Source organism: Pistacia vera, unplaced genomic scaffold (genome assembly GCF_008641045.1).
Source record: "Pistacia vera cultivar Batoury unplaced genomic scaffold, PisVer_v2 Contig297, whole genome shotgun sequence".
Classification (NCBI taxonomy): Eukaryota; Viridiplantae; Streptophyta; class Magnoliopsida; order Sapindales; family Anacardiaceae; genus Pistacia; species Pistacia vera.
The window spans coordinates 296,489-310,289 of NW_022196109.1; the positions used below are offsets into that span (position 1 = coordinate 296,489).

The following is a 13,801-nucleotide window of genomic DNA, read 5'->3' on the forward strand; positions in this document are numbered from 1 at the left end:
AAGGAGGTGTGAGTTGAGATACTATCCCAAAATCCTTCAGCTATGTATCAAACTCTGAGCTCAAGTATTCTACTCCCTCGTTAGATAGGAAAACCTTAATATTCTTGCCCAGTTGATTCTGTAGTTCATTTTTAAATTCTTTGAACTTGTCAAAGGACTCAAATTTATTTTTCATTAAGTAGAAATAACTAAATCTACTGAAGTCATCAGTAAAAGTGATGAAGTAAGAATACTCACCTCTGGCTTGTACTATTAGTAGTGCACATACATCACTATGGATGATGCCTAACTATTCTGTAGCATGTCCAATGATAGGTGACTTGGTCATTTTGCCTAATAGTCATGACTTGCATACCTCATAAGACTAGAAGTCAAATGGGTCCAAAACTCCATCTTTGTGGAGCTTTACAATGCGAGTTTGGTTAACATGACCCAGCCTACCATGCCAAAGATATGTCTCATTAAAGTCACCATTCTTGGGTTTCTTATTCTCAAGATTGGATATTTCATTATTATTAAATTTAGAATATACAGACCATTATGTAATCTAGTAGTTCCATAATAAATACCATTTAAACTAAAAGACAACGATCCATTAGAAATAAAAAATTGATATCCATTACTATCTAAAGCGGACATAGAAATTATGTTCTTTGAAACTAAAGGCACATAATAACAATTCAAAAGTGCTAATAGAAGGCCCGAAGGTAGAAACAATTAATAAATTTCTATGACCAATGCAACAACTCGCGCTTTATTTCCAACTTGAAGGTCCATCTCTCCTCGATCGAGCGATCTACTCTGTCGTAGTCCTTACACAGAAGTGCAAATATGAGAACCACATCCAATGTCAATGACCCAAGATGTAACATGAGAAAGATTTTTTTCAATCATATACCTACCTTTAGAAGATGTAGAATTCCTCTTCTTGTTTGCTAAAAAGGCCTTGTAATGTTTCCTCCAATGGCCAGGCTTACCACAGTATAAGCAAACCACCTTCCCGTCCTTGCTCACGCTTCCAGGCTTTAGAAAATCTTGGGTTTTAGGCTTAAACCTAGGATTGGCCTTAGCCTTTCCTTTGCCTTGTTTACCCCTTCCCTTTCTAGGTGCAGTAGCAACTAACAACGTTGGTTTAGACTTCTTCATGTCCTTCTCTGCTGTTTTCAGCATACTCAAAAGCTCTGAGAGAGACTTCTTCATTGCATTCATATTGAAGTTCAAATGAATTGGGAGAAGAATTCAGACAAGGATTTTAGAATAAGGTCCATGGAAAGTTCTGCATCCATTAAAATACCAAAAGTCTCAAGCCTCTGGATGTAACCAATCATCTTGATTACATGTGGGCCAACTTGGGCTCCGTCAGATATTTGGCATCTAAAAAATGCCTTTGATGCCTCATAGCGTTTGTGTCTAGCACGATTCTGAAAGAGTTCGTTGAGATTTGTTATGATAGAACTAGCATCCAAATGCTGATGTTGCTCTTGCAGATTAGACGTCATTGATGACAACAACAAACACTGCATAATGTCAGCATCATCGAGATACTTTTGATAAGTATCTCTTGCTTTTGGAGTAGCCTTAGGTTCAAGCACTTCCTTAACAGGTTCATTAATGATGTATAGTTTCTTCTCTGATTTAATTACAATCTTAAGATTTTGATACCAGTCAATGAAGTTTGTGTTATCAAACCTTTCATCTTTTTCAATGATAGATCGTAGTGATAGGGTAGACGCAGTCATTATGAAGTGTGAATACAATATTGCAAAATAAACAGAGTTGATATCATATTATATTAATTAATAACTCCCACTATTTTACTCAAGCTTTAATAGCCCTTACTATTAAACTCGAGAAGGCTCGTTGGTCTCCCTAGTGGGCTGAAATCCCATCATTTCTATTTCAAAACTTCACGGGAGCGAACAAGCTAAAATAGAATGATTAGGTTGGTCAACAAACTTCTAGTTTACATCATTCTATTAAACTCAAATGTAAACAAAGCTAACAAACGAATTACATAATCCAATGGCACCAGCCATTGTCCTCAAGTGTAATTTAAGGATTAGCGAGTTGAACATTACATGTCACAATGTGCATTAATCAAATGCACTACTCTACTATGTCTTTTGTGTATTTATCAACCTTCGAGGAGGCGAACAAGCAAAATACACCTAGTTAAGTCTAACCCATCACTATTAAGGAAAACTCCAATGAATGATCAACCTCCCACTGGTAAAAGTGCACCCTTTGTGGGGTCGAACAAGGCCATGACAAATAGTGGTTTGATTAATCTCATAGTGGTGGAATGCACCGGGTTATTTATGACTTAATATCTTAACAAGGGGTTTAAATTTAGTGTCTCACCATTTTTATTATCTTAATAGGATGTTATAGTCCAACAGGTTAAAACATTCAACTTTAGCATGCTTTCTATGATAATAAAGTAAACGTGTTATTACATGGTCAATCTAAAACCAAATTCCTCGAGCTTTGAGGAATTGATAGGACAACCTAGGTTCATGCAAATAATTTTCAAAACTAAATAAAAGTCTTCAGGACATGCCTAACGCCTTCACTTTATCTTTATTATAGCAATGATATTCAATTAATAAAACATATTCTAATTAAAACAAATAAAGTATAAACCTCGAGTTGCATTCGAGGGGATATAGGTGAGAAGAGAATTACATTGAGAGTAAAGAGACAGGCAAGACACGCATGTCCTATTTAATAAAATTTTATTACAAGCATTCAATCCCATAAACAAATTAAATAGAATAAAACTAAGGTCGATGGCCAAGTACTGAACACCATGCATAACCAGACATCAATCAGATATAGAATATCATTCAAAAAATTAGATTTGAATTTACCAGGTAAAATTCCCTTTTAATTTTGTAGAATTTCATGTTGGTCCCTAAACATATAAAACTTGCAATTTAGTCCTTGTCCAGTGAAAACATGAACTGGATAGTCCAAAACAACAATGATTGCTCTATTTTATAGTGGCTTGGCGAAAAAGTTCAAACCTTCTCTCGCAACAACGTGAGAATGCCTTTTCCATTTGATTTCCTCCACAAAGCACACGGGGAAGCTCCCATAAACAGGTTGTTGCTGTATAAATAGGCAACATCCCAGTAGCCTGAAAATGGGTTGCCCTGCAGCCACAACACCTTGGTCGGTTGCGCACACGAGTGCGTCGCCTTGGCTTGTCATGGGTAGGTGTTCGGTTGAAAACAACTTTAATTACTCCGCAAGTGCACAGGTCGCTATTGCAGTAAATTGCACAAGTAAGGGTCGATCCCACAAAGAGTCAAGCTATCAATGAATCTAATACTCTGCAAAAACAACTAAAATAATGAAATCAAGTGAGATAGTAAAGTTACCCAACAATTTAATAAAATCCAAATTAACTAAAATTCAAGTAAGAATAACATAAATACTAAAATAACAACTAAGATAAAAACGAGATATAAACAAATGATCAAACAATGAGAAATGGTCTAGTGTATCTAATTTCACCATAATTATCCTACTTTATGTTATTAATCTAACCGATGTTTCTCGATCCAAATCTTAGGGTTGATACTTACCAAGATAAGGTTGTGCTGTGGCCAACCGAATCAACCTAGTGTTTTCATAATCCAAACTAGCTAGTGGCGTGTAGCCTAATCTAAATAACAAAAACCAATTATGCACAAAAGTACCAAAACGAACACAAACTAACTCACACCTGTCGAGGGCATCACACAAATAGAAATCAATCGTTCATTAGAGCAATCTGAGATTTGCTAGTGGCGTATAGCCTAACGCCAACTCATATAGTCAATCAAACAACTATTAAACACAGTCAGACAACAACAACAACGATCAAAGATCAAAAGATATTCAAGATTAGCTAGTGGCGTATAGCCTAACCTTGACTCATACAACCATCCAACCGTAAATCAAAGGCAATCACGCAATAATAATGATTAATCAACTCAATAAACATAAGTGAATGAAACTAAGATACCATTGGATCAATTAAACATTTGATTTAACAATAAACATAAAGTAGTCTAATTAGATTACATTGGATACACTAGGAAAGAGTTTAGCTACTTATAAATACAAGAAAACAAACTTTGATCTCACCCTTACACATTTGGATGCAAGATTCACTCAAGATGATCAAGGTTTAGCTTTACACAATCAATCACTCTCTCCCAAGCCTCAAAAGTTGCAAAAGTGTTTTATATAAGCTAATCATCCTGAAAATCAGACTAAAGTTGCATTTATATAGTTTTTAGGCAAAATGGTAAAATTTTAAATATTGGTCGCAAAAATTAGGGTTGAAAATGTGGAGTTTTTCCAAATATCGCGATTTGCGCCCTGGCGCATTTGATTTGTGCTGTGGCACAACTCCAAGTGATTTTTCCTTCGACAAAAACCCTATCATGCTGCAGCATGGATAAATTGCACTGCAGCGTAGTTTGGATTTCGTCGACTTTATGTCGCGGCTTGATGATTCTTCGTTGGAGCGCAATACAAGTTACGTCATCTTCATGTCGCGACTCAGAAAAGTGTGCTACGGCTCAGTTGCAGAATTTCACTCTTTTTTCGCTCGCCTTGATTTATCTGCGCTCGATGGGTCCAAGATGTCTGAACACCAACACAAGCACGAATAATCCATCTTTTTGCATCTAATTACCTGAAAACACAACAAAACCTGTGATTTTGGAAGATAACAAAACAAGTAAGGAAACTCATCCTAAATAATGTGTTAAACATTGAATTCCTTACAATTTCACCCCTAAATCATAAAATAAATCTGCATTTTCACCACTCAACATAACCCCTTACGAGCTTATTGCTAGTCCCTATCAATGAAAGTGATAAAGTCTAATCCTAATTAATCTATCCTAGCTAAACTACTTCCAAAGGTTGACACGGTTGCATTTAGCGTATGCAATAAGTCTTTAAACCCCTAAGTCCCCCTAGTGGACGAGTTATAGTCTCGTGAGGGTTTTCAGCGATGCTACCCACAAACATCCTACCAATTCCTAACACATATGTACAAAACATGGATTTCCTGGATACATCAATAAATATGTCTCATACATTGCATACATATAAACCAACAAGAATAAGCAATAATCACCCACATCTAAGAACATCTTAAAAATCAATTTCACCTTCGTTCTCCACTCTCCATCACAGTCAATCCACAAACCGTTAATCCTAGCCTTAGAGGTGGTTTCATAGCAATCTCCAAAAGAAAACATCATTTTGATCCCATAAAATAGAAAACATTAAAAACACAACTCCATAAGCCTACTTTTCAGATCACTCTCCACTAATGCAGAGCAACACATGACTTCAGATCATTAGGAATTCATTAAGCTTGTAACGTTAGGCTAAGTATTGGGTAGAGGTAGGCGGGTCCGGGTACCTGCCTTTTTTTTAAGGAACCGAAACTGGAACCAGAACCGGTTGGTTCCTTTAATTTGGAACCGGAACTGGAACCAGAATCGACAGTTTTGATTTCGATTCCTAAAACCTGGAACCGAAACCTGTGTTACATAACACATTAAATAACACAATAACATCACATAATAAGTTAATAACATATCAATTTTCAAACTCCCAACATTAAAATTACATAACTTAAATAACACAAGTACAACAAAATGATAACATCTCAAGTTTCATCCCCAAAATCTACAGTGGTAGTAGTTTCTTCATCAATTGCTTCTAGTACTACAAAAAAGAAAACAACAAAGGAAGTCAATTAGTAATTTAGTATGTTAATAAATTGAATAAAACTACATTAACTAAATCCTAGAACTTCCAGTCACCACGCCAAATACCAGCAAATCACCACAACATAACACAACACAACACAATAATCCACACACATGGAACACAACTAGTAAACAACAACAAAAATAAGAACAATACAATCAGATAATCAGATTTAGATCAATAAGAAAATATGGGTGATAATATTCATTGAATAAAATAGTTGGCTTACAATTGTTAGAAACGAACACACACAACACAATACTGCACTGTCAAACTATTGGTTTACAAATACAGGCTATGTCACAGGCAAAGTCGAACTCTAACTAATTTTTCTCATTCAATCTTTCAACTCTTCCTACAGTATATATACATTCGGCTAATTTTGAAATTGATTAATTTTTTAAACTGACATATAATCAAAAAAAGGTTAAATTAAATTAGTTTTATTTAATTATTTGAGATTCATTTTTTAAAACTTCATCCAAAAATTGAAACAACCTCACCGATACTGCTCTCTCAAACTCAAGTGATAAAATCGATTAATTTGAAGCACTCCGATGTTTTAAAAAAACTATTAGAAATACCTCAAATATTCACTAGTGCCGAACGAATAGCTGATGAACACAAACCAGATTCTTTTTGGAACTTATCTTCAAAACCTGTAGTAGGCAACACAACATAATTAGTTACTCTTTGCAGCTAGGGATCCATGATATTGGGGATTTAGGGAGAATATGCACATATAATTGTCTAAGAACCCAAACCCAAAACTTCACGAACCTTTGCAAATGGAAGATAACGAAAGAGAATCGTTACAAAGCCAAAGACTGAAAGTCAGATTTAGCCAAAGAGAATCGTGAGGCGACTACTCAATTTTTTAGTTTTCTAAATTCTGAGAACCCTAAATCAATAATCACATTTTTTTTCTTTTTTATATTAAGCATAAAATGTTAGAAAACCCCCCATATTTTAATGCAAATTTTTTAAGTACCGGTTCCAGGTTCTGGTTCCCGGTTCCTCCTTATAGGAACCAGAACCAGAACCGAAATCGAAACTAGAATCGGAATCGAAACCAGAACAGGAACAACACAATGTCGATTCCAATTTTTTGGAACCAAAACTGACCCTGTGGCAGGCGGTTCTGGGTAGAACAAAATTGAAACTTGGGTACCTAACGGTTCCGATTCTATCCTATTTTTTGTCCACCCCTATATTGGGTTATGAAAGAACGTAAGGGATTCAAGCAATTAAGAGGAATAATCTTACATTTCATAGATCACAGTCGCTCAAAACAACTACTCTCATCCAAACCCGAAACCCTTTATTATTATTATTATATTTATTTTTTTATTTTTTTGCATCACTCTCCCTAATCACAATGAATCTGTACCCTTTTCATACTTCCTATTGAATTGCTTTTTTTTTTTTTTTTTTTTTTTTTTTTTTTTGGATCAATTAAACATTAACTTATAGAAATTTAGGAAGCATGGATATCACCCAACATCTTCCTTTTTCCCACACAACAACCCCCAACTCTTTCTTTCGAATATCCTCACAAAGTCTTATACAATTATCGAAGCCACACACATTTTACATTAAAAAATTCAGATTAATTCGTTAAAAGAAAATCATGGGTAGGAAATGTGTTTAAGGGTTAAATGGACAGGTTATTGTGGGTTGAAAGAAAGAAAATCAGGCTAAATCTATACAGTAAGGCTTAACGGTGTGACTAAGGATAATAGCTTAAATAAGGTTGGCTTGAAAGGCTCAAACGATCCAAAAATGGCCTAAGTCATTTCTTAAATCATGTGTTGTCTAGGATTTTGCCTCAAGTGATCATCAAATAGGTTCTAGAGTTTAGGGATCTCATAAAAACGTAGGAAATTAACCACAAAACACTTCTAAAAGCTAGAACCCACAGACTAAACAAACCACAAACCTGAAAGTTTTGAATCAAGCAAAAATCAACATCCAAGATAATTCTTGAATTAGTGTAAAAATCACCTCTTCTAAATACTACATGTCATTGCAATCAACAATATCACAGACATTTGACATCATCCAGGAAACACAAACTTCCATAAACCAAAAATTTTCAGGCATGCAAAAATTGCATACTGTCCCACCCTCAACCAAAATCCTACATTGTCCCTAATGTAGCCAACAAAACAACGTAGAGGTAAAAGGGAAAGAAACGAGGTACCCCCCTTTGAGTAACAAATCTGAAAGTCCAGAAGTAACGCCACTAAATGCATATCCTATAATCACATGAAATCAACCAACACAAAAGAAAAGGACACATGGTGTCTTGGATAGAATCCATGTTGTCTGTTAATCCGCATAGTGTTTATGGAAATAAAAATAAAATAGAAATGAAAAGAACATTGAATCAATAATAAAGTAACTAAAGTTTATACAACTGAAAGGCAAAATCACACACAAATAAACTAAAAACGAAAGTACAAAAAATAAAATGAAAAGCAAGAAATCCATCAGTAAATCCATCCAGTCTCTCACTACTGGCCACCACCATCACCATCATCATCCTCCAGATCATTGCCATCCCTGTCAACATCACCCCTATCACCCCCTACAACACCACTAATAGGTGTCCTCGGCTAATAACCCCTGGGTAGACAGGAAATGCAAACTGTCTCGAATCCACTCCTGATTGAGATAACTAAAACTGCTAGATCCATTATAGCGTCTATAAACACTCAGCCTGATACTTCATTTGACCTATGAACCATGTGTGCCACTCTCTCATCTATGCTCTCAAGTTGGCTATCTGACCATGTACGGGCTGAGTGGAAGATGTTGACAGGTGTGGGGCTTTCTGTCTGCGCAGTTGTGCCTGGGCTACAGCTCTCTTACCCCCACTGGTAATCTACTGGAGATACTTCAGTGTCAGAGGTAGAAGTGGTGGTCTCTTCACTTCATCGTTCCTAATAGCAACTCCCGCAGATACACATAATATAGTGATAAGGCTAGGAAACAGATAGGATTTAGAAGATTTGGCCATATATAAAATCTGAAAATGGATAATCTGTCGTATGTTGATTCGCATCTGTTGATATATGGCATACATCATGAGAGCTTTCTCAGTGTCCACTGTGTTAAGGTCCTTGAAGGATATATGTTGGCACATACAAAATATTCCCACACCCTATGAGTGAATGTGAGTGAATTTGCATTGAAACCTTTTCTTCTGTTGTTCCGACCAAGAATCCACTCTCCCTGACCCTCTGTCAAATATTGTAGTACCTCATCATAGTTTGGGTCCTTAAAGAATTTGGAGAAATCATCACCCTCTTCAAATATAGGCGGTAACCCATAAATCTGGTTAATCATCTCAACATTAAATCTCACCTCCTTCCCTAAAATCCTAATTCTTTCATTTCTATGCTCGAAGGCATTGGCCTAAAACTCCATACTGAGAGGCTCAACAGTTACGTTCAGTTGGGCTATAAATCTCTCCCAACTCAAATCACTAATAATGTCAGTAACTCCCTCATAAGGACTCTTAAAATCAAAGCCTCGCTGATCCATGAATCCTTTATTATTAATAGTATTGTCCTTATACCTATCCTTAGTAGCTAAACTCACAAATCTAGGGTCATGGGTGTCCCATGAGGAACCTCCAGGACCTCTACTAGAACTAGCCACATCTCTACCCCTCTTAGTGGATGCCATAACAACAAATCAAGATACCGACACTCCTAAAAATCAAACAATAACACAACTCCACTAACAATCTCGCCCAATGCCCAATTACACGGCAATCGCATAACACCCAATACACCTAATCACACCACAATCAATTTGCCCAATTACACGGCAATCACACAACACCCAATACACCCAATCACAACAAAATCAATTTGCCCAATTACATGGCAATCACACAACACCCAATACACCCAATCACAACATAATATAAAATCAATCTCAATCCACTCAATCCACACCCAAATCAATATCCAAAGCAATCAACTCAACTCAACTTTCCAAAATCAAATATCCAAATAAAATCACAAATGAGCAGTCTAGGATGCCTACCCAATCGGAATCAGTGATCAAAACCTTGGATTGAGATGTTTTTGGCCCAAAATAAAAAAATGCCCAAATCGGTCCAGCCCAAAATTGATCCTGAATCTACAAAATCAATGTCAATCAAGTGTTTAGGATGTGTTTAGGTGATGAATGAAGTGATTTTTGGCAAGAAAAATGGAAGTTCAATCAAAAAATTTGAGAGAAAAGTGAAGAACTACGTTGTGGTGCAAATGAGAACTGATATGTCTTTTTATAATCTGCTTGATGTAATTCGAATTTTCAATGTTAAAATGAAGAACGACATAAACGCGTCGTGACCTGAAAATTTTGCACTTCGGCTTATTATGGATTTGAATTTCAAAATTGTCGCATTTGCATCGCGGCTCATAAAATTGAGTCGCGGCCTAATTGCGCGTTTGTGTCATTGTCAGGTATGACATCGCAATTGCGCCCTAGCTTGAATAAGTTGCACCACGGCGTGAAGTGTATTTTCTGGAAAAACTAAACTAAGTGTTAGATTTCCTGAAAATTCAAACACATAAAATAAAATACACAAAATAACACACACCTAATGTGATCAAAATAGTAAACTGAAATAAAAATATTTAAATAAACAAAAACAATAAAATAAAAATGAAACAAACAAAGGAAAAGAAACATTCGGGTTGCCTCTCAAAAAGCACTTGTTTATCGTCTTGAGCTAGACGGGACGCTCAGTCATCATTCAGGATCATTAAAGTACTCCACTTCCTTGTTTGGAGCATAGCTTTCTTGGTAAGCCTTCAGCTGGTATCCATTAACATTGAATTGGTTTACCGTCTTCAAGTTTTCTATCTCCACTGCTCCATATGGGAACACTTCTTAAACTTCTAATGGCCCAATCCATTTTGATTTCAACTTCTTTGGAAAAAGACACAACCGTGAGTCATAAAGTAACACATTGATACCTGATTGGAATTCTTTTCGTCGTATTACTTTGTCGTGGTACAACTTAGTTCTTTCCTTGTAGATCTTAGCATTCTCATATGCTTCATTCCTAAGCTCATCCAACTCGTTTAGTTGCAATTTCCTTTCCTATCTAGCCTTGTCCATGTCAAGGTTCAATATCTTGATTGCCCAATACGTCTTATGCTCTAATTCCATTGGTAGATGACATGCTTTCCCAAAGACTAACCTATAGGGACTCATCCTAAGTGGAGTCTTGAAAGTTGTCCGATATGCCCATACAGCATCATTCAGTTTCATTGCCCAATCTTTCCTTGATATGCAAATTGTTCTCTCCAAATGGTCTTGATTTGCTTGTTACTTACTTCTACTTGCCCTGAAGTCTGAGGATGATACAGAGTTACCACCTTATGTTTAATGTCATACTTCTTCAACAATGCTGCAAAAGACTTGTTACAAAAGTGACTCCCCCCATCACTAATGATAGTTCTAGGGGTACCATAAAGGGTAAAAATAAAGTCTTTAAGAAAACTGAGTACAACCTTACTATCATTAGTCTTTGTGGCAATAGCCTCAATACATTTGGAAACATAATCAACGATAACAAGTATATAAGTATAACCAAAAGAGTTAGGAAACGGACCCATAAAGTCAATGCCCCACATGTCAAACAACTCAACCAGCATAAATGTCGTGAGTGGCATCTCATCTCTCTTGCCACTAATCCCTATCCATTGGCATCGATCACATCCTGCACAAAAGGTAAAAGCATCTTTAAATAAGGATGGCTAATAGAATCCAGATTGCAGTACCTTAAGTGCCATTTTCTTGCCACCAAAGTGTCCTCTACAAGGTGATTCATGGTTATGTCTTAAAATGTCTTGCTGCTCAGAGTCGGGGACACATCTCCTTATTATTCGATATGAAACTTTTAAACAAATAAGGATCGTCCCAGAAGTAATGCTTAACAGTGGATAAGAATTTCTTCTTTTCTTGTAAGGTCAAATCAGGGTCAACTATACCACATGTTAGATAATTCACAATGTCAGCATACCAAGGATCTTTTCCAAGGATGGAAAAAAGTTGTTCATTAGGGAAGGTCTCAACGAGGGGCTACTCCCTATCTTGATTATGCTCTTCATGGCTTGTTGCCTCCACAAGTCTAGATAAGTGGTCAGCCACTACATTCTCACTTCTCTTCTTGTCCTTGATAGTCAAGTCAAATTCTTGCAACTATAAAATCCATCTGATTAACCTGGACTTAGCATCGTTTTTACTCAATAGATATCTCAATGTAGCATGATCTGAAAACACAGTCACTTTAGAACCAATCAAATAAGAGCGAAATTTTTCTAAAGCAAACACAATAGCCAAGAATTCTTTTTCAATGGTTGAGTAGTTAATCTGTGCATCATTCAAAGTACAACTCGCATAATGAATAACATGATGCATTTTTCCTACTTTCTATCCTAAAACTGCCCTGATGTGTAGTTAGAAGCATCACACATCAACTCAAATGGAAGCGACCAATTAGCTGACATAAGAATAGGTGCAGATGTGAGTTTATCTTTCAGAATATTAAAAGCAGTCAAACATTCATCATTGAAATCAAAAGGTGTTTCTTTAGCCAACAGATTGCACAAAGGCCTACTAATCTTGGAAAAATCCTTTATGAACCGCCTATAGAAACCTGCATGACCAAGTAAACTTCGCACACCCTTCACAGATGTGGGTGGCGACAATTTAGTAATCAAATCAACCTTAGCTTTGTCTACTTCAATACCCCTACTAGATACCACATGCCCTAAAATAGTTCCTTGCTTCACCATGAAATGACTCTTTTCCTAACTCAATGTCAAATTTGTTTCAACACATCTTTTCAAAACCAAAGTCAAATTATCAAGGCATTTGTCAAATGACAATCCAAAAACAAAAAAATCATCCATAAACACCTCAATAAATTTTTCAATTATATCAGAAAAGATGGACATCATACACCTTTGAAACGTGGCTAGAACATTGCACAATCCGAAGGGCATCCTTCTATACGCAAAGGTTCCGAATGGACATGTGAATGTCATTTTCTCTTAATCCCCTGGAGTGACAGGAATCTGATTTTAACCTGAAAAACTGTTAGGGAAATAATAATAAAAATAACCAGCCAATCTTTCTAACATTTAATCAATAAAAGGAAGAGGAAAATGATCTTTTTTAGTTGCAGCATTCAACTTCCTATAATCAATACAAACCCGTCATCCTATTGTCATTCTAGTAAACACTAACTCATCAACAGAATTTCTTACCATAGTAATGCCTTACTTTTTTGGTACCATATGAACTGACTCACCCACTTCAAGTATCAAAAGTGGAACGACCATTCTCCGTGGTGGAACGACCGTTCACACTCAAAGATCGTTCTTGGCTGAACGTCAATTTTCCAAGAAGCCGTGCATGCTTCTGAATTTTTTTGGGATTTTAAGGAGCCAATGGTCTGACCATTCCTCGTGGTGGAATGACCATTTGTAGTGGTGGTACAACCATTCCTCGTGGTAGAATAATCAAACAGAAACCCTAAAGTTGCACGATTTGGTTGTTGGTGTTAGAAATAATCATTCGCGATGGTGGAACGCCCGTTCCTCTATATTTGCAGGCTTTTCAAACATGCATTAAATGCAGCAACGACTCTTTGGTTCAAAAGGGGGAAGTCATGCAATAAATAAGGCACTTCATTCCTAAGACAGATAGAAAGAATATCAAAGATTCAAAGTGAGACATTCTCACATAATCTAGTTGAGCTAAAAATCCAAATCAAAACATCACTCTCTTGCAACATATTTGTAAATCTTTGAGAGTATTGTTCTTATTGTGTGTTCAAGCCTAGTTTAAGAGGCAATCTTTCTCACACTTTTTATCAAACTCTTTGTAAACGAAATTCTTTAAATCTAAGAGGCAAAATCCTGTCAAACATTATTAGAGGCAAAATCCTGTTAAACTAGTGTATTTGGCGCAATCTAATTCT

General features: G+C 36.2%; 2 protein-coding genes across 2 annotated transcripts; both read right to left on the reverse strand.

The window, feature by feature from the left end:
* Positions 1-813: 813 nt before the first annotated feature.
* On the reverse strand, positions 814-1,209 carry LOC116135236. The gene has a single exon (XM_031420931.1). The coding sequence runs from the start codon at positions 1,207-1,209 to the stop codon at positions 814-816; it is 396 nt and encodes a 131-aa protein (XP_031276791.1).
* An 8-nt stretch (positions 1,210-1,217) lies between these two features.
* LOC116135238 lies at positions 1,218-1,739 on the reverse strand. Its single transcript, XM_031420932.1, has one exon. It carries the CDS (start codon positions 1,737-1,739, stop codon positions 1,218-1,220), a length of 522 nt encoding a protein of 173 aa, XP_031276792.1.
* Between the last annotated feature and the right edge of the window lie 12,062 nt (positions 1,740-13,801).

Coding starts and splice junctions, on each gene's coding strand:
- LOC116135236 (XM_031420931.1), bottom strand. CDS start 1,209: ATGAATGCAATGAAGAAGTCTCTCTCAGAGCTTTTGAGTATGCTGAAA.
- LOC116135238 (XM_031420932.1), bottom strand. CDS start 1,739: ATGACTGCGTCTACCCTATCACTACGATCTATCATTGAAAAAGATGAA.